Source organism: Callithrix jacchus, chromosome 1, assembly GCF_049354715.1.
Source record: "Callithrix jacchus isolate 240 chromosome 1, calJac240_pri, whole genome shotgun sequence".
Lineage (NCBI taxonomy): Eukaryota > Metazoa > Chordata > Mammalia > Primates > Cebidae > Callithrix > Callithrix jacchus.
This window is the reverse complement of record NC_133502.1, coordinates 198,769,375-198,788,293: the sequence shown is the minus strand read 5'-3', so window position 1 is coordinate 198,788,293 and position 18,919 is coordinate 198,769,375. Positions and strand designations below refer to the sequence as shown.

The 18,919-nt window shown below is 42.2% G+C and overlaps 1 protein-coding gene across 6 annotated transcripts in view; it reads left to right on the top strand.

The window, feature by feature from the left end:
• The window catches only part of TTC28 (tetratricopeptide repeat domain 28), a 708,603-nt gene that overhangs the window by 584,580 nt on the left and 105,104 nt on the right, over positions 1-18,919 (top strand). For all 6 annotated transcript variants that reach the window (XM_078337130.1, XM_035258707.3, XM_035258622.3 and 3 more), the window contains 3 exons: positions 10,202-11,543; positions 12,777-13,300; positions 17,558-17,667. In XM_078337130.1, coding sequence (XP_078193256.1) covers positions 10,202-11,543; positions 12,777-13,300; positions 17,558-17,667 — 1,976 coding nt within the window. The remainder of the gene's footprint in view (positions 1-10,201; positions 11,544-12,776; positions 13,301-17,557; positions 17,668-18,919) is intronic.

Here is an 18,919-nt window from a genome sequence, read left to right as displayed (position 1 = left end):
GAGAAGACCACTTTCATAGTTTGTGGCGGTACACCGAGGCCCCTACCTCTACAACATTCACAAGAGAAAAGGCAGCCAGAACTGCATTCTACGTTTAGTAGTTTTTTCTGCTTGGCTTGTGCAGTTCACACCTCCCTTTGTCTTTGCTGGTAATGGCTAATGATAAAAGTATTGAGCACTTACTATGTCTGAGGCACTTAGGCCAGCCTCTGCTGAGTGTGATCACATTGGCCCTCACAACAGCCCCTTGAAGTAGGTATTATTATTCCCGTGGCAGTGACCATTCTTGACCTATAGGTGGAGGCCTGCTGTGACGATGTATAAATTCATAACGATGTGTCCTTTCTCCACACACCCTCCTGAGAACTCGACTTTGTGAGGATCTTCTGCCCCACTAATCTTCATTTAATTCCCCTCCCTGCAGCATGTTGTCACCTAGCACGCCCCTGCTGACAGGCCCTCTGTAAGTCTTCATCTGAATGACGGCCCTGGAAAATCAAGCTGTGGTCTCGAAAGGGAAGGAGGATCTGCAGATTATCTCCTCAGCATGTGCAGTCACTCTGCTGGCAGCTCTCAGGCCGCTTTTATGTTGCCTCAACAAAGAGAAAGGCTGCCAAGAGTATGTCATGTTCCATTCAGAATTCCCCAGGCTGGCAGTGGCTGGGACAGTAGAGACACGGGGAGGATGAAAAATTCCCAGCTCTGCGCCATCCATCTCTTCTTACTTTTGTCTATTTGAGGAAATCTTTAAGAGTCTTCTTAGGATTCTTTATAGGCCCTTGGAAATGTAAGATAAGGAGGACAGGAGGAGATCAGGAGAGTGCATAGGGAAGCTGGCTGGAGATCAGATCATTTTGCCATAACCAGCAGGTAGTTTCTTTCACAAATCATTGAACTCTGGGTAGCCATTATCATCCCAACTGCTTCCTATTAAGTAGCCCAGATTCTTTAGGTTGTGAGAGTTAGAGAAATAGAATTCCTTTCCTTTTTCCTCACTTTCTAAATACCGGTCATACTATGTTTAGATACCATGTAAACTAATAATTGATACATACTATTATATTTCTCATGCTATGTCTTTGAAATGATTATAATCTGACCTTATTAGTAGGGAAACAAAAAAAATGCCAAAATATTTTTAATTAAAAAAATATTAACAAAGGCTTAGCGGTATTAACTGTCTCAAAGACACTCAGCTGAATGAATTGGGAGCCCAGCTTGTAAAACAGGACTTCCGGCTTAGAGTCCTGTGTCTTTTCTATTATATTTTGCCTTTCTGATGCTTACCCAGTTTCCTGTAGGACAAGGTAAGTCCCACCTGGGGGCTTCCAAAGAGACCTGTCTTTGGTAGTGATGGGCAATATGTGAAAACCAAGCTTCTTCCAATTGCCTGCGAGGTCTCTCGCCACTTGCTTCCTTTTACCATGATCTTAGCAACCATCAAGTGACTATATTGGCTTAAGAAAATCATTGCAATAAAATCCAAAAGCTGTGAGGGGGAAAAAAAATCACTGCAAAGGCATCATTGTGGAAGAAAGTGCTCCAGGGGGGATTCAGGCACTCCTACTACCCTCCCTAGTGCCCCCCAACCAACCCTAGTGTGTGATACTCCCCTCCCTGTGTCCATGTGTTGTCATTGCTCAACACTCACCTATGAGAGAGAACATGCAATCTTTGATTTTCTGTTCTTGTGTCACTTTGCTGAGAATGATGCTTTCCAGATTCATCCATGTCCCTACAAAGGACACAAACTCGTCGTATTTTATGGCTGCATAGTATTCCATGGTGTATATGTGCCACATTTTCCTTGTCCAGTCTAACATCAATGGGCATTTGGTTCCAGGTCTTTGCTATTGTAAACAGTGCTACAATAAACATACATGTGCATGTGTCTTTATAATAGAATGATTTATAATCCTTTGGATATATACCCAGTAATGGGATTGCTGGGTCAAATGGAATTTCTATTTCTAGGTCCTTGAGGAATCACCACACTGTCTTCCACAATGGTTGAACTAATTTACAGTCCCACTAACAGTGTAAAGATGTTCCTATTTCTCCACATCCTCTCCAGCATCTGCTGTCTCCAGATTTTTTAATGATCATCATTCTAACTGGTATGAGATGGTATCTCAATGTGGTTTTGATTTGCATTTCTCTAATGACCAGTGATGATGAGCATTTTTTCATGTTTGTTGGCCTCATAAATGTCTTCTTTTGAAAAGTGTCTGTTCATGTCCTTTGCCCACTTTTGAATGGGTTTGTTTGTTTGTTTCTTGTAAATCCATTTTAATTCTTTGTAGATTCTGGATATTAACCCTTTGTCAGATGGGTAGATTGCAAAAATTTTTTCCCATTCTGTTGGTTGCCGGTTAACTCTAATGATTGTTTCTTTTGCTGTACAGAAGCTCTGGAGTTTAATTGGATCCTATTTGCCTATTTTGGCTTTTGTTGCCAATGCTTTTGGTGTTTTAGCCATGAAGTCCTTGCCTATGCCTATGTCCTGGATGGTTTTGCCAAGGTTTTCTTCTAGGGTTTTTATGGTGTTAGGTCTTATGTTTAAGTCTTTAATCCATCTGGAGTTAATTTTAGTGTAAGGTGTTCGGAAGGGGTCCAGTTTCTGCTTTCTACACATGGCTAGCCAGTTTTGCCAACACCATTTATTAAACAGGGAATCCTTTCCCCATTGCTTGTTTTTGTCAGGTTTGTCAAAGATCAGATGGTTGTAGATGTGTGGCATTGCCTCCGAGGCCTCTGTTCTGTTCCATTGGTCTATATGTCTGTTTTGGTACCAGTAGCATGCTGTTTTGATTACTGCAGCCTTGAGTATAGTTTGAAGTCAGGTAGCATGATGTTTCCAGCTTTGTTCTTTTTGTTTAGAATTGTCTTGGCTATGCAGGCTCTCTTTTGGTTCCATATGAAGTTTAAGGTGATTTTTTCCAGTTCTGTGAAAAGGGTCATAGGTAGCTTGATGGGGATGGCATTGAATCTATAAACTACTTTGGGCAGTATGGCCATTTTCATGATATTGATTCTTCCTATCCATGAGCATGGAATGTTTTTCCATCTGTTTGTGTCCTCTCTTATTTTCTTGACCAGTGGTTTATAGTTCTCCTTGAAGAAGTCCTTTACATCCTTTGTTAGTTGTATTCCTAGGTGTTTTATTCTCTTTGTAGCAATTGTGAATGGCAGTTCGTTCTTGATTTGGCTTTCTTTAAGTCTGTTATTGGTGCATAGGAATGCTTGTGATTTCTGCATGTTAATTTTGTATCCTGAGACTTTGCTGAAGCTGCTTATCAGTTTAAGGAGAGTTTGGGCTGAGATGATGGGGTCTTCTAAATATACAATCATGTCATCTGCAAATAGAGACAATTTGACTTCTTCCTTTCCTAATTGAAGACCCCTTATTTCTTTTTCTTGCCTGATTGCTCTGGCTAGAACTTCCAATATTACATTGAATAGGAGTGGTGAGAGAGGGCATCCTTGTCTAGTGCCTGATTTCAAAGGGAATGCTTCTAGTTTTTACCCATTCAGTATGATATTGGTTGTGAGTTTGTCATAAATAGCTTTTATTATTTTGAGATACGTTCCATTGATACCTAGTTTATTGAGAGTTTTTAGCCTAAAGAGCTGTTGAATTTTGTCAAAGGCCTTCTCTGCATCTATTGAGATAATCATGTGGTTTTTGTCTTTGGTTCTGTTTATGTGGTGGATTACATTTAAAGACTTGCATATGTTGAACCAGCCTTGCATTCCCAGGATGAAGCCTACTTGATCGTGATGGATAAGCTTTTGGATGTGCTGTTGTAATCAGTTTGCCAGTATTTTATTGAAGATTTTTGCATCTATGTTCATCATGGAGATTGGCCTGAAGTTTTCTTTTTTGTTGAGTCTCTGCCAGGTTTTGGTGTCAGGATGATGTTGGTCTCATAAAATGATTTGGGAAGGATTCCCTCTTTTTGGATTGTTTGGAATAGTTTCAGAAGGAGTGGTACCAGTTCCTCTTTGTATGTCTGGTAGAATTCAGCTGTGAACCCAGCTAGACCTGGGCTTTTTTTGGTTGGTAAGTTATTAATTGCTGCCTCAGCTTCAGCCCTTGTTATAGGTCTATTCAGGGTTGCAACTTCTTCCTGGTTTAGGCTTGGGAGGGTGCAAGTGTCCAGGAATTTATCAGTTTCTTTCAGGTTTACTGGTTTATGTGCATAGAGTTGTTTGTAGTAATCTCTGATGGTAGTTTGTATTTCTGTGGAATCGGTGGTGATGTTCTCTTTATTATTTTTTATTGCATTGATTTAATTATTCTCTCTTGTCTTTTTTATTAATCTGGCTAGTAGTCTATCTATTTTGTTGATCTTTTCAAAAAACCAGCTCCTGGATTTATTGATTTTTTTGAAGGATTTTTTGTGTCTCTATCTCCTTCAGTTCTGCTCTGATCTTAGTTATTTCTTGTCTTCTGCTAGCTTTTGAGATTTTTTTTGATCTCACTCCTCTAGTTCTTTTAATTTTGATGATAGGGTGTCGATTTTAGATCTTTCCTTGCTTCTCATGTGGGCATTTATTGCTATAAATTTTCCTCTAGACACTGCTTTAAATGTGTCCCAGAGATTCTGGTATGTTGTGTATTTGTTCTCATTGTTTTTGAAGAACATCTTTATTTCTGCCTTCATTTCATTGTTTATCCAGTCAGCATTCAAGAGCCAGTTGTTCAGTTTCCATGAAGTTGTGTGGTTCTGAGTTAGTTTTTTAATCCTGAGTTCTAATTTGGTTGCACTGTGGTCTGAGAGACTGTTATGATATCTGTTATTTTGCTTTTGCTGAGGAGTGATTTACTTCCAATTATGTGGTCAATTTTAGAGTAGGTGTGATGTGGTCCTGAGAAGAATGTATATTCTGTGAATTTGGTGTGGAGAGTTCTGTAGATGTCTATTAGGTTTGCTTGGTCCAGATCTGATTTCAAGTCCTGGATATCTTTGTTAATTTTCTGTCACGTTGATCTGTCTAATATTGACAGTGAAGTGTTAAAGTCTCCCACTATTATTGTGTGGGAGTCTAAGTCTCTTTGTAGGTCATTAAGAACTTGCTTTATGTATCTGGGTGCTCCTGTGTTGGGTGTGTATATATTTAGGATCGTTAGCTCTTCTTGTTGCATTGATCCTTTTACCATTATGTAATACCCTTCTTTGTCTTTTTGGTCTTTTTTGGTTTAAAGTTTATTTTATCAGAGACTAGGATTGCAACTCCTGCTTTCTTTTGCTCTCTATTTGCTTGGTAAATCTTCCTCCATCCCTTTATTTTGAACCTGTGCATATCCTAGCACGTGAGATGGGTTTCCTGGTTACAGCACACTGATGGATTTTGTCTTTTTATCCAATTTACTAGTCTGTGTCTTTTGATTGGGGGATTTAGCCCATTTATATTTAAGGTTAATATTGTTATGTGTGAATTTGATCCTGCCATTTTGATGCTAGCTGGTTGTTTTGCCCGTTAGTTGATGCAGTTTCTTCATTGTGTCGATGCTTTTTACCATTTGGTATGTTTTTGGAGTAGCTGGTACTGGTTGTTCCTTTCTGTGTTTAGTACTTCCTTCAGGAGCTCTTGTAAGGCAGGCCTGGTGGTGACAACATCTCTGAGCAATTGCTTGTTCATAAAGGATTTTATTTCTCCTTTGCTTATGATGCTTATCTTGGCTGGATATAAAATTCTAGGTTGAAAGTTCTTTTCTTTAAGGATGTTGAATATTGGCCCCCACTTTCTTCTGGCTTATAGGGTTTTTGTGGAGAAATCCGCTGTGAGTCAAATGGGCTTCCCTTTTTGGGTAACCCGACCTTTCTCTCTGGCTGCCTTTAGCATTCTTTCCTTCATTTCAACCCTGTTAAATCTGACGATTATGTGCCTTGGGGTTGCTCTTCTAGAGGAGTATCATTGTGGTGTTCTCTGTATTTCCTGGACCTAAATGTTGGCCTGCCTTGCTACATTGGGGAAGTTCTCCTGGATAATATCTTGAAGAGTGTTTTCCAGGTTGGATTCATTCTCTCTGTCACATTCAGATACACCTATCAAACATAGATTTGGTCTTTTTCACACAATCCCATATTTCTTGGAGGCTTTGTTCATTTCTTTTTACTCTTTTTTTCTCTAATCTTGCCTTCTTCTTTTATTTCATTGAGTTGATCTTCAATTTCTGATATCCTTTCTTCTGCTTGGTTGATTCGGCTATTGAAATGTGTGTATGCTTCTTGAAGTTCTTGTGTTGTGTTTTTCAGCTCCATTAATTCATTTGTATTATTCTCTAAGCTGTTTATTCTCATTAGTATTTTGTCGAACCTTTTTTCAAGATTCTTAGTTTCTTTGCATTAGGTTAGAACATACTTTTTAGCTCAGAGAAGTTTGTTATTACCCACTTTCTGAAGCCTGTTGCTGTCATTTCATCAGACTCATTCTCCATCCAGCCTTGTTCCATTGCTGGTGAGGAATTGTGATCCCTTGGAGGAAGAGAGGCATTCTGGTTTTGGGTGTTTTCATCTTTTTGCATTGGTTTCTTCACATCTTTGTGGATTTATCTATGTGTGGTCTTTGTAGTTGGTGACTTTTGGATGGGGTTTCTGAGTGGATGTCCTTTTTGTTGATGATGAAGTTATTTCTTTCTGTTTTTTAATTTTCCTTCTAACAGGCCCCTCTGTTGTAGGACTGCTGGAGGTCCACTCCAGACCCTGCTTGCCTGGGGATCACCTGCAGCAGCTGCAGAGCAGTAAGGGTTGCTGCCAGTTTCTTCTTCTGCTGTCTTTGTCCCAGAAGCATACTTGCCAGATGTGAACCTGAGCTCTCCTTTATGAGGTGTCTCTTTGGATATACGGGGGTCAGGGAGTTGCTTGAGGAGACAGTCTGTCCCTTATAGGAGCTCAAGTGGTGAACTGTGAGCTCTATTGTTCCCTCAGAGCTGCTGAGCAGGTATGTTTAAGTCTGCTGCAGCAGAACTCATAACTGCCTTTTTTTCCCAGGTGCTCTTTCCTGGGAAGGAGGGGCTTTATTGATATGTTCCTGACATACTGGTGCCTTTTTTTAGAGATGCCCTGCCCAGTGAGGAGGTAGCCTAGTCACAATCTGCCAGCAGAGGTGTTGCTGAGCTGCCGTGGCCTCTGCCCAGTTGCTGTGTGAACTTCCTTGCGGTTTTGTTTGCAGAGATATAGTTAGAACTGCCTCAGTAATAGCAGTCTGCCTCTGTAATGGTGGACTGTCTCCGTAATGGTGGACTGCCTTGGTAATGGTGGACTGCCTCGGTAGTGGTGGACTGCCTCGGTAATGGTGGATGCCCTTCCTCGCAAAGAGCTATACCATCCTGGGTCCATTTGTGCTTGCTGCAAAACTTCAATCCTGGCATTTTAGATTGCTGGTTTTTTGTGGGGGTGGGACCTGCTGAGCCAGATCACCTGGCTCCCTGTTGCAGCCCCCCTTTTTTTTTTCACTTGAATTGGCAGCTGTGTCTCCCAGGTGTTCCAGGAGCCAGTTGAAATGGCCGCCCTGATTTATGTGAGTTTTTGTGTGGAGATCTGCAGTGCCAACTGAAACAGCCATATTGGAAACTTGTGGTGCTTTTCAGCCTGGGAATCTCCTGGTGTGTGAGCAGTAGAAACTCATATGGAAATGTAGTGTTCACTCACCCTCTGCATTGTTCTCCAGAGCTGTTCCTATTTGGCCATCTTGGATCCTGACTTACTTTACCTTTTTTTTTTTAAGACAGGGTCTCATTCTGTCACCCATGCTGGAGTGCAGTGGTGAAGTCATGGCCTACTGCAGCCTTGAACTCCTGAGCCCAAGTAATCCTCCTATGTCATCCTCCCAAGCAGCTGGAACTATGGGCTTACACCACCATGCCCAGCTAATTTTTAAATTTTTTGTAGAGACGAGGTCTTGCTATGTTGCCCAGGTTTGTCTTGAACTCCTAAGCTCAAGCAATCCTCTTGCCTCAGCCTTCCAAAGTGCTGGGTTATAGGTATGAGCCACCACACCCAGCCCTTCACCATTTTTAATGTCACCATGATTTATTTAATTATTTTTAAATCATGAAATATTTTACTCATAAAAAATATACAGAAGCATTATCATGGTTTATTTAATTTCCATCACCTCAAGAATTTCCTTTCTTGGAAGGAAATAATTTCAATAACTAATATTGCAATTTCACTCTGTAGTTTACAGTGCTCTTGCATGTACATTATTTCATTTGATACTATCACCTCCTAAGGTTGGTGTTACGTTTATTATTTTTCTCATTTTATAGATGAACTAGGTAAAACTCAAAAAGGCTAAATGATTTACTCAATACCTTAAGTCCAGTTAAGTCAAAGAGATGGGTGGTTCCCAGGACTGCACATGACTCTTGTGGCAGGGCAGATCTCCACAGCATGCAAGGGAGGAGTCAGGACCAGCAGAGTGGTCCCCCAAGACTCATCCTGCACTGCACCCCCAGCTTCTGCCCTGCCCTGACTTCAGCCTTGATCATGCGTACTGTCTGCCTTTTGACCCATTGTGCTCTCTGAGGACAGAGACTTCTGTCCTCACTCTTCTCTCTACCCCTGCTGCCCACCACAAGTTCTGATATACAATAAATACCCAGCTAACGTCTGCTGGATAAGTGAATGAATGAGTAGAGTGTCAGAGAGATGCACAAATTGTGGAGGCTAGGTTTTCACAGATCCTTTTCTTTCTCAGTGCCTCTGTTCTTTAATTCAGAGGTTTTAACAGTAACACGTCTTGGCATTTTCAACTTTTGGGGCTTTTGTAAGTTTTAGTCACCATTGGAAAGCTCACACACTGATGCATGGAAAAGCATGTTCAAAACCAAAGGCAAGGAGAAAACTGTTTTCATACTAGCTGCTCTCCACCCTTTCTAGTGGTGGTCCTCACTCTCGCCCCAACTGGGATGGACCAAGCTCTCCTTAAAGCCAGCTCCCAAGTTACCATTATGCTATCCCTCATTTGAAACCAATTTATAGTTAGGACATTTATGATAATCTCATTTTAACTGCTTGTTAAAATAATAGCTTAACAGCTATAATATGGTTTATGATTTTGTTTGAAACACTGTTATTGTCGATTGTAAAAGCAGTATAGCAGAATTACAAGAGATTTTAGAACAAAAATTACTGAAATTCCACCACCTAACAAGGCAACTATTCTTATTTTTGCATAACCTCATCAAGAGCTTGTTCATGTGTGTGGACATACTTATTTTCCTAGTTATTGTCACAGGAGTATACAGCATTTTTTCCCGATTTTTCCGGGTAATAGGATTACAAGAACATTGTTTCCCCATTTTTCAATATAGACTTCATAATTATCTTTTTAATGACTATATAATTGTCTGTTTAGTTGATATACCAAAATGTACTTATACGATCTCCCAGTGTTTCACATTTAAGATGTTTCTGATTTTCCAGTAGTCTGTAGTGCCACATTGAAGGTTGTTATGTGTATTGTTATGCAAGCTTTTGTGTTTGTCAGATGATTTTCTTGGGATACTTTCCCTTGAGTAGGATTGCTGGGTCAGAGTAGGAGTGTTTGTGGTTCTTGCCATCTGCTTGTGCAAAAAAGTTGTTTCAGTTTATGTCCCCAGCAGTTGGTATGTTTACCAATTTCAGGACAGTTTCATCAGTGTAGGAGTTGTGGTTAATTTTTTTGTTTGCTAATTTAGCTGAAGTAAAATGGTACTTCAGGGTTGCTTTATTTTGCATTTCATTGATTATTAAAGGAAATTAGCATTTTCCCCTGTGGTTACTCTTTGTATTTCTTTGGATGTGAGTTGTCTGCTGACATTTACAGATCTTTGCTTATTTTAGTAAATTGGATCTTCATTTTTAATAAATCAAGCTGAGTAAAACTCTTTACACACAATTGCTGTTGAACTTTTTCATTTATATTTAATATATTTTCCAGTATTGTTTTGCCTTTTAATTTTAGATATGTATTTATAGTGCAAACATTTTTGTAATAAAATCTGTAAATGTTTCTTTCTGTTGCTTTGGAACTTAAGCTATCCTCCCTCTGGAGAGTTGATAAATATTTAATTCTACCTTCTGTTATTTTAAATTCTTTAATTCATCTGGATTGCTTTTTACTATAAATTGAGATGCAAATTACATTTCTTTCTACATTGCAAATCAGTTATTTCGGTCTTAGTGTGTTCTTTTTTTCTCTTTCTCAGGAATCATACACCAGATGAAAGGCGATTATGACACTGCACTGAAACTCCACAAGGCCCACCTGTGCATCGCTCAGGAGCTGAGTGATTATGCTGCCCAGGGCCGTGCCTATGGGAATATGGGCAATGCCTACAATGCTCTTGGCATGTACGACCAGGCTGTCAAATACCATCGGCAGGAGCTGCAGATCTCCATGGAAGTGAACGATCGCGCCTCGCAGGCCTCCACGCATGGGAACCTTGCTGTGGCCTACCAGGCGCTGGGTGCCCATGACCGAGCCCTGCAACACTATCAGAATCACTTGAACATCGCCCGGGAGCTACGAGACATCCAGAGCGAGGCCCGGGCCCTCAGCAACCTGGGCAATTTCCACTGCTCTCGGGGAGAGTATATCCAGGCTGCCCCCTATTATGAACAGTATCTCCGGCTTGCTCCTGACCTTCAAGACATGGAGGGAGAAGGGAAGGTCTGCCACAATCTTGGCTATGCCCATTACTGCCTTGGAAATTACCAGGAGGCAGTGAAGTACTACGAGCAGGATCTGGCACTGGCCAAAGACCTTCACGACAAGTTGAGCCAAGCAAAAGCCTACTGCAACTTGGGCCTAGCATTCAAGGCTCTGCTGAATTTCAGTAAAGCTGAAGAGTGTCAGAAGTACCTACTGTCCCTAGCCCAGTCTCTGAATAATTCCCAGGCTAAATTTCGAGCCCTAGGGAACCTGGGCGATATATTCATCTGTAAAAAAGATATAAATGGTGCAATAAAATTCTATGAGCAGCAGCTGGGCTTAGCTCACCAGGTGAAGGATAGAAGACTAGAGGCCAGTGCATATGCAGCCCTGGGCACTGCATACCGAATGATCCAGAAGTATGACAAGGCCCTGGGTTATCACACACAGGAACTGGAGGTATATCAGGAGCTGAGTGACTTGCCAGGGGAGTGCAGAGCTCATGGGCACCTGGCTGCCGTCTACATGGCCCTTGGGAAGTATACAATGGCATTCAAGTGTTATGAAGAGCAACTTGATCTAGGGCAAAAGCTGAAGGATCCGAGTCTGGAAGCCCAGGTCTATGGCAATATGGGCATCACAAAGATGAACATGAATGTGATGGAAGAAGCCATTGGCTACTTTGAGCAGCAATTGGCCATGCTGCAGCAGCTAAGTGGAAATGAGTCTGTACTCGACAGGGGCCGGGCCTATGGCAACTTGGGAGATTGCTACGAAGCCCTGGGTGACTATGAGGAAGCTATCAAATACTATGAACAATATTTATCTGTTGCCCAGAGTCTGAATCGCATGCAAGACCAAGCCAAGGCTTACCGCGGCCTGGGAAATGGACACAGGTAAAAATGACCAAGGACAAATATGATTTATAGTTCTGCACAAAGAGCATTTGAGACAGTAATGGCAACTTCATGTCTGCATGGCAGTTTGTTAACTATAAAACATTTTCATACATAGCTCATCTGATTTCTCCAACAGCTGTTTGAATTAAGTAGTTGATGTTGTTACCCTTATGTTATGGACAAAGAAAATAAAGTCCAGAGAAATTGAGTTAATGCCTAAGATTAGGCAGCTTAAAAGGGGCAGCTGAGAGTTAAACCCAGGGCTCTGTGATTCCAAATGCAGTGCCTTTTGACTACATTATAATGAGAAGGGTAATAGGGATGGAGAAGGTGAGTGAGTCACTTTCACTGATCTTTTCTGAATACCTCCCACATTTTATGAATGTGTTTATTAATACAACATCTGCACCTAACAATTACTTAGACCCCACTGTGTTGCTCTTCGGAAAAGCTACCTGATAATAGGGGAATGAATAAATGTACTATGTAGCATGCATCATGCTAGGCCCCTTGCACAGATATCTTTCCGTATTACTCTACATCTATTATCATCTTCTGTGGGATGTGGGATTTATTATCACCAGAATCAGAGGCTCAGGGGAATGAATTCATGTGCCCCACACAACTGGTTTGGTCATTCTCTTCCCACTCTTATGTCTTCTCTTAGCAGCACAAAAGGACACACTGTTGGTCAAGGTGATACTTATTCCTAAATGTGGGGAACCCAAGAAGGTGTCTGTGTCTGCAGAATATATGGCCCCACCAGAGAGGGGATTAGGGCTCCTGGAGTAGAGGAAGGGCAAGGGTCAAACTAAATCTTCACCCACAGAATGCTCTGAGAAGCTCAGGGTGAAAGATTTATAGCCACTGTAAAGTGATTTCAAAAACATAGTCTAAGCAGTAGTGGAAATAGGGAGGCCTGAAGAACCAGACAGTTCACTTGCTATCATTGTGCCTATTAATATATTTTATGTTTCCTCTGGGGTGTATATCCCATTGAATCTCAAGCTCTTGGGAAGGTCACTAAGGGATGACTTTTGAATTGCTTTTCAGATTATGAAATTCCTCTGCATCTCACTCTAAGGGCACATGATAGATTTTAGCTAGAAGAGGAGTTAAGAGCTTCTATAGTAAGTGACAGTGACAAATGCTTTTCATTTTCTCAGGGGCTTTAGCCTGTCTGCACCTGCACAAAATAATATCATTGCTTTTCTGTCTACATCCCCACAGGGCAATGGGGAACTTGCAGCAAGCCCTCGTGTGCTTTGAAAAGAGGCTCGTGGTTGCCCATGAGCTCGGGGAGGCCTTCAATAAAGCCCAGGCCTATGGAGAGCTGGGAAGTCTGCACAGCCAATTAGGGAATTACGAACAAGCCATTTCCTGCCTTGAACGCCAGCTGAACATTGCTAGAGATATGAAAGACCGAGCCCTGGAGAGTGATGCAGCCTGTGGCCTGGGGGGTGTTTACCAGCAGATGGGGGAGTATGACACAGCCCTGCAGTACCACCAGCTTGATCTACAGATAGCAGAGGAAACCAACAACCCCACATGCCAGGGCCGAGCCTATGGGAACCTGGGCCTGACTTATGAATCCCTGGGCACCTTCGAGAGGGCTGTGGTCTATCAAGAACAGCACTTGAGCATTGCTGCACAGATGAATGACTTGGTGGCCAAGACGGTGTCATATAGTAGCCTTGGAAGGACCCATCATGCCTTGCAGAACTATTCCCAAGCAGTCATGTACTTACAGGAAGGTAGGTGAAAAGGCCCATTTTGTTGTCTTGGCTTGCTTGAAATCAAGTTCAGAGTCAGAACTCAAGACTCAGAGGGAAGTATGCACAGTTTGAGTGGCCACCTCTGTGTGGAGTAAGGGTCTCAGAAGCCACATTGTCAGCTCAACTCCAGAATTACAGTGTCCCCACCAAGTGTCCCTTGACAGTACTAAGGTGTTTCATTGTCCGTAGCACCTTGCCCTGCTCTCTCTGGACCCAGATTGTCTTACTCTTTTAGTGACAGCCTCTACTGCTTGCCAGATGCCCAAGGAGCTGATACCCTCCTTGCTTTTCAGAACCCTCTGTGGAATGAGCAACTTGTTCTCATGCAGACGAATCAAGTAAGATGTAATCCTAAAAAATTATAAGGGTTTGAATCAGAAGAAAATGCCCATCTGCTCCAAGCACTGTTATCCCTCTAATGAGTATCTAAACTAACTATATGAAAACTTGAGTCAGTTCTGACATGGCAGTTGAAGTCTAATCTAGAAGCATCAGTCTGAGGGTCACTCAAGCAGTAAACCAGGCTTCCTTCCCAGCATTTGTCACTGACAGTGCTTAGGCTGGGGCCACAGTAGGATTTTGTTCCAGGCAGGCCTAGAAACTGAAGGCTGCACAGTTGGACCTTGGATGATTCATTCTTCCGAAAGCTGAAGTCCCACAGCAATGCATTTCCCCTAGAGGTGGATCTTTCTGCTCTTGAAAGTCCTTCCCCTCACACAGGCACATTAGATCATCTCACCCTAGAAGGGAAAAGGGGCAGGTAGCTCACTGGTAAAAGGAATGGTTACTGATTTCAAGCAAAAACTCTCACTTCCAAGGGGCTTTGCACATAAAGTACATTTAATCTGATTCTGTTCTCACGATAGTCTTGTGAGGTATATCTTTTGATTCCCGTTTTTGCAGTTTAATCACCTGAGGTTCAGAGGAGTACAGTGATTTTATCCTGATCATGTGGTCAGTTAGTCAAGGAATAGGACCCAGCCTGGGTTTTCTGAACCAGGAATCACATAAGACCCTCTCTGAAGTTGTTTCTAACTTTGCAATTGCAGAGCAGGGTTGGGTACCCTATCATCTTTTACTCCTTAGCCCCCACTGGGAAGCCAGGAGAGAGAGAAGCAGGAAACAAAGAGGAGAATGGGTGAAGGGTTGATTCACTGGTCTCCTTTGCAATGGACCAGGGACTGTGCTGGCTTGCAGTCTGAGAGGTTACAGAGTCTGAAGCTTCTTCCCAGACCTTCTCTGGCTCCCATTCTGTCTACATGGGGCTCTGCCTCAATGCATTAAATGAGAATGTTGGCTTTTAATTTCCTGAAACTTAACTGTGGTAAAATTCCAGCAGACAAGGAGCAATTTTCAGTTGAATTTGTGAAAACTATTAAATTCAGTCATATGACAACTTTTCAGCTGTGTTCTTTTGTACTTCCTGAAATACTACTTCCATGAAACAGCTGGTTTGCCTGAGACATTGCAAAACAATTCTATATTTATGGAAAATTCTCAAGTTCATTTTTATTGTTTCTTATAATTTTTAAGTCTTTCAGACATCTAAAACTCTAATTTGTAGCACCTCTACAGTATCTATTTTGTGGAAGTGTCCACTAGGGAGCCTGCAGCCGATGGCTTGCCTCATGGGCCAAACCAGATGCCTCTTTTCATGAGTGCAGGACACCTGGACAGTGCTTTTCGAATGCTCTGAGTTAGGTCTGCAGCCTCTGGCAATGAAGGACTAGCTTATCTGGAAACCAGCTTACTGCTCCCTCTCTCCTGGGTTTCTGAGGGGAGGAGGCTGTGGGGCCTGTGGATCAGCATCACCCTGCTTCCGTGCAATGAGACTCTCACAAATGGAGCCTGGTCTGAGTCTTTTGAACAAGGTCTCCAGGTGCTGCGGAGGAGGACACCTCTGGTTAAAACCAGTGGTCTCACCCAGTCTTTCCTCTTCTTGCAAATGAAGAAAGGGAGCATGGATCAACTTGGTGACTTACCTGGGAACAGTCCCTGACAAACTATAGGTTCTAGGAGAGCTGGAGGGTGAGTCAGGTTCCTAAGAGCCAGAAGCAGATAGAAGCTGGGGCAGGACAGATATCTTGTCTATCCAGTGGGCTTTTAACTCTTCATTGTTGAACCTCAGAGTTCTACATGCTGGGAATACAGCAGGAACAAAGCAAAGTCCCTGTTCTCAGAGAACAAGCCTTCTAAGCAGGAGTTGTCTTAATGAATTTTACTTTTGACTCAGATCTCGACCTAGCAGGGACATCTGTATTGAAGAATTAATGTGGTTGGCTTATTGAAGGTTTAAGCAATCAGTGTCCTTCTGGTTTTTTCCCAAGAACCATCTTCTTTAATATGTTTTTCTATTCTGTGAGGTGTTTAAAAATGTGAATTATTTACAAATATTTTTGTTATCCAAAACATGATTTAAACTTAAAATGTTGTTTCTAGGCCGGGCGCGGTGGCTCAAGCCTGTAATCCCAGCACTTTGGGAGGCCGAGGCGGGTGGATCACGAGAGATCAAGACCATCCTGGTCAACATGGTGAAACCCCGTCTCCACTAAAAATACAAAAAATTAGCTGGGCACGGTGGCGCGTGCCTGTAATCCCAGCTACTCAGGAGGCTGAGGCAGGAGAATTGCCTGAACCCAGGAGGCGGAGGTTGCGGTGAGCCGAGATTGCGCCATTGCACTCCAGCCTGGGTAACAAGAGCGAAACTCCGTCTCAAAAAAAAAAAAATATGTTGTTTCTAAGTTCTGAGTTATGAGCATTTTGAAATGTATATTTATGACCTTGAACCTGAGTGCTACTTTTCTTACCCTCTCAACAGCCTCAATTCCTTTTCAAAAGTCTGAAATTGCACAGGCCCAGCATGATCAGAGGCAGGCTTCCATCTACCCTGAATTAGATTAGAAGAAGGAAGTCCTTCCTTTGTATGTGCAGTTGTACGGTGGGAGCCTTCATGCTGTCTCTGCACAAGCTAGCTTCTAGGTACAGAGAGCAGGATAATGAGGGCAAAGCGATGCTGAGAACTGCCCGGTGACCAATACAATAAATGGTTGCCTTCAGATTTCACTCTCACAAAGCCCTGGAGGTTGCTGGTGTCCTGAAACCCAGAAGCTTGCTGTGGGTAAGTGACCCAAACTGCAGGTGCCTATCTGAAGGCTACTAAAATGAGGATGGTCTCATTTAAGGCTTTTGCCTCATAATAGCACTTGTTTTGCATCCCTGCTGAGGCACATCAAAGTCTTAGACTGAAGGGAAAACAGATTAAACATGAAATGTTTCAGTAGCATCAGTAACAGAAGGCAGGGTCAGGCTGTGTTCATATTCTACTTTCAGAAGAACATCGTGTGTTTCTTCTGTTAATACTCATTGGATGCTGTGCACTTGAGAAAGGAAAAATATTCTCTTTCCTTCTGTATTTAACTGTCAGGAAGCACTTTGCCAGTCGAAGAATCATGTTAGATAAATTTATCAGCCAGGAGTTTTCATTTGCAAAGCTATGGATTTCAAATCTAGGAGGGTGACCAGGTTAGGTTTCACTTGTTTTAGTGTTTCTGTCTGTCCTGCAAACCTGTCTCCTGCTGATAGCCATCACCTGAGCTCTTGCCGAGGCATCCTGGAACATCCTGGAAATGTTGCTACCAGCACAGAATTTGAAGAGAATGCTTATTCTACCTTGGCTGATCCAGCTCTTGTCCTCATTTTATCTAGCCGTGTTGTTAGTATTTTTTTTTTTTTAAAGAGATAGGTCTCACTAAGTTGCCCAGGCTAGATTCTTACTCCTGGGCTTAAACAGTCCTCCTGCCTCAGCTTCCTGAGTAACTCTGGTTAGCATTTTTTTTATAGACACTTGAAGCAAAATTGGATGGGAGCAGTGGCTCAGTTCTGTAATCCCAGCACTTTAGGAGGCCAGGGTGGGTGGATCACTTCAGCCCAGGAGCTGGAGACCAGCATGGGCAACATAGTGAAACCCTGTCTCTACCAAAAAATACAAAAGCCAGCCAGGTGTGGTGGCCTGTGCCCATAGTCCCAGCTACTCTGGGGCTGACTGAGGTGGATCATCTGAGCCTGGGGAGGTCAAAGCAGCAATGAGCTGCCATTGCACTCCAGCCTGGGCAACAGAGTGAGACCCTGTTTCAAAACAAACAAACAACAGAAAAGTAAAATGACCCTCCAGGACTCCTTAAGATAGTGAAATTATCTGTCTTCTCTGTTTCCTTAAATTTCTCTGTCTGGTTTCAGGTTTAAGGTTAGCTGAGCAACTGGGCCGAAGAGAAGATGAGGCAAAAATTCGCCATGGCCTTGGCCTCTCCCTTTGGGCTAGTGGAAACTTGGAGGAGGCCCAACACCAGGTAAGCAGAACGCCTGACTGAAGTGGATTTTTTGTTTCTGGCAGCATGGAAGGCCTTAGGATTACTTTCCTACTAGTGATGGCATTTATCAGAGGCACTGACTTCTACCCTTGGGCTAATGTGTGTGATTTCCAGCCTGTACCAGCCCAGAAGTATTGAACAATCAGTAAAGATTTTTGCTCATTCGTGATAGATTTATCAATAATTTCTTAGGAATTCTTGTATTAAGTGCTATTGCTCCCCATTAAACATTAATATAATAATAAAATTATATTCATTTCATGACAGAAGTAAAAAAATTTATAATTATTAGATTTAATGTCCCTAGACATATTAATAGATATAACTGCTCTCTCTCCCTCTTTTAAAAGAAGGCCATGTTTCTGCATATGTGCAAGTAGTTGAAGGAAAATCACTTGTCATTGCTGGCCCTGGAGAGTAGAAAGGTCCCTAGAGTTATGGGCTCCTCTGTTAGGTTGGAGGAGTAGTGAGATGGCTGCATCTAAAATCACACACTCATCCAGATAGCGAGCATGTGAGTGGTGACTGCAGAGGACATTGTGGTAGGCAGAGGGGACCAAGGAGACATCCAGTCTTCTATCCATAGGTGCTCACAAGAGTTGAAGACATGTGACTGAATTTGCACCACAGCATTCTAGAATGTTAGGGTGTTTTACTGTATTTGTGAAATGATTAGGGGCAATATAAAAGGTTGATTCTCTAATTTCCTGGTTATAAAAGGTAAAACCTGTGTTGATATTCTGATTTGAAATTTTGAAAGTATTTATTATACCTCAATGAATTTGATCCTTAAAAGAACCCTGTGAGGTAGAAACTTCCCTCTTTATAGAGAGGAAGAAATTGAGTCTCTGAGTCTTGCCAAAGGTCACACAGCCAGTTAGTAGCAGAGTTAGGAACACATTCTCTTAGCACTCTCTGGGTCTAAGTCTCTTAGTCTTAAAATTCTGTACTTGATCTTAGCCAAAAGGCCAAGAAAGAAGTAGTCTTAGAATTCTGATGATTTTTAAGTTTGGATAAATTTAAAATTTGATTCTGAGTTTCCAGCATATAAATATCAGAGTCATCTTAGACAGTGTGGCATAAGGGGGAAAAATAAAATATCAGAGTCAGAAAAGTCTGTGGCCTCACTGATGGAGAAGCATGTTAGAGCAGCAGGACAGTGTCTCTGTCAGGAATGGCAACTGTCTGGTCCTCAGAGTGTCCATGTGAGTGGGCATGACTCCTTGAGGAG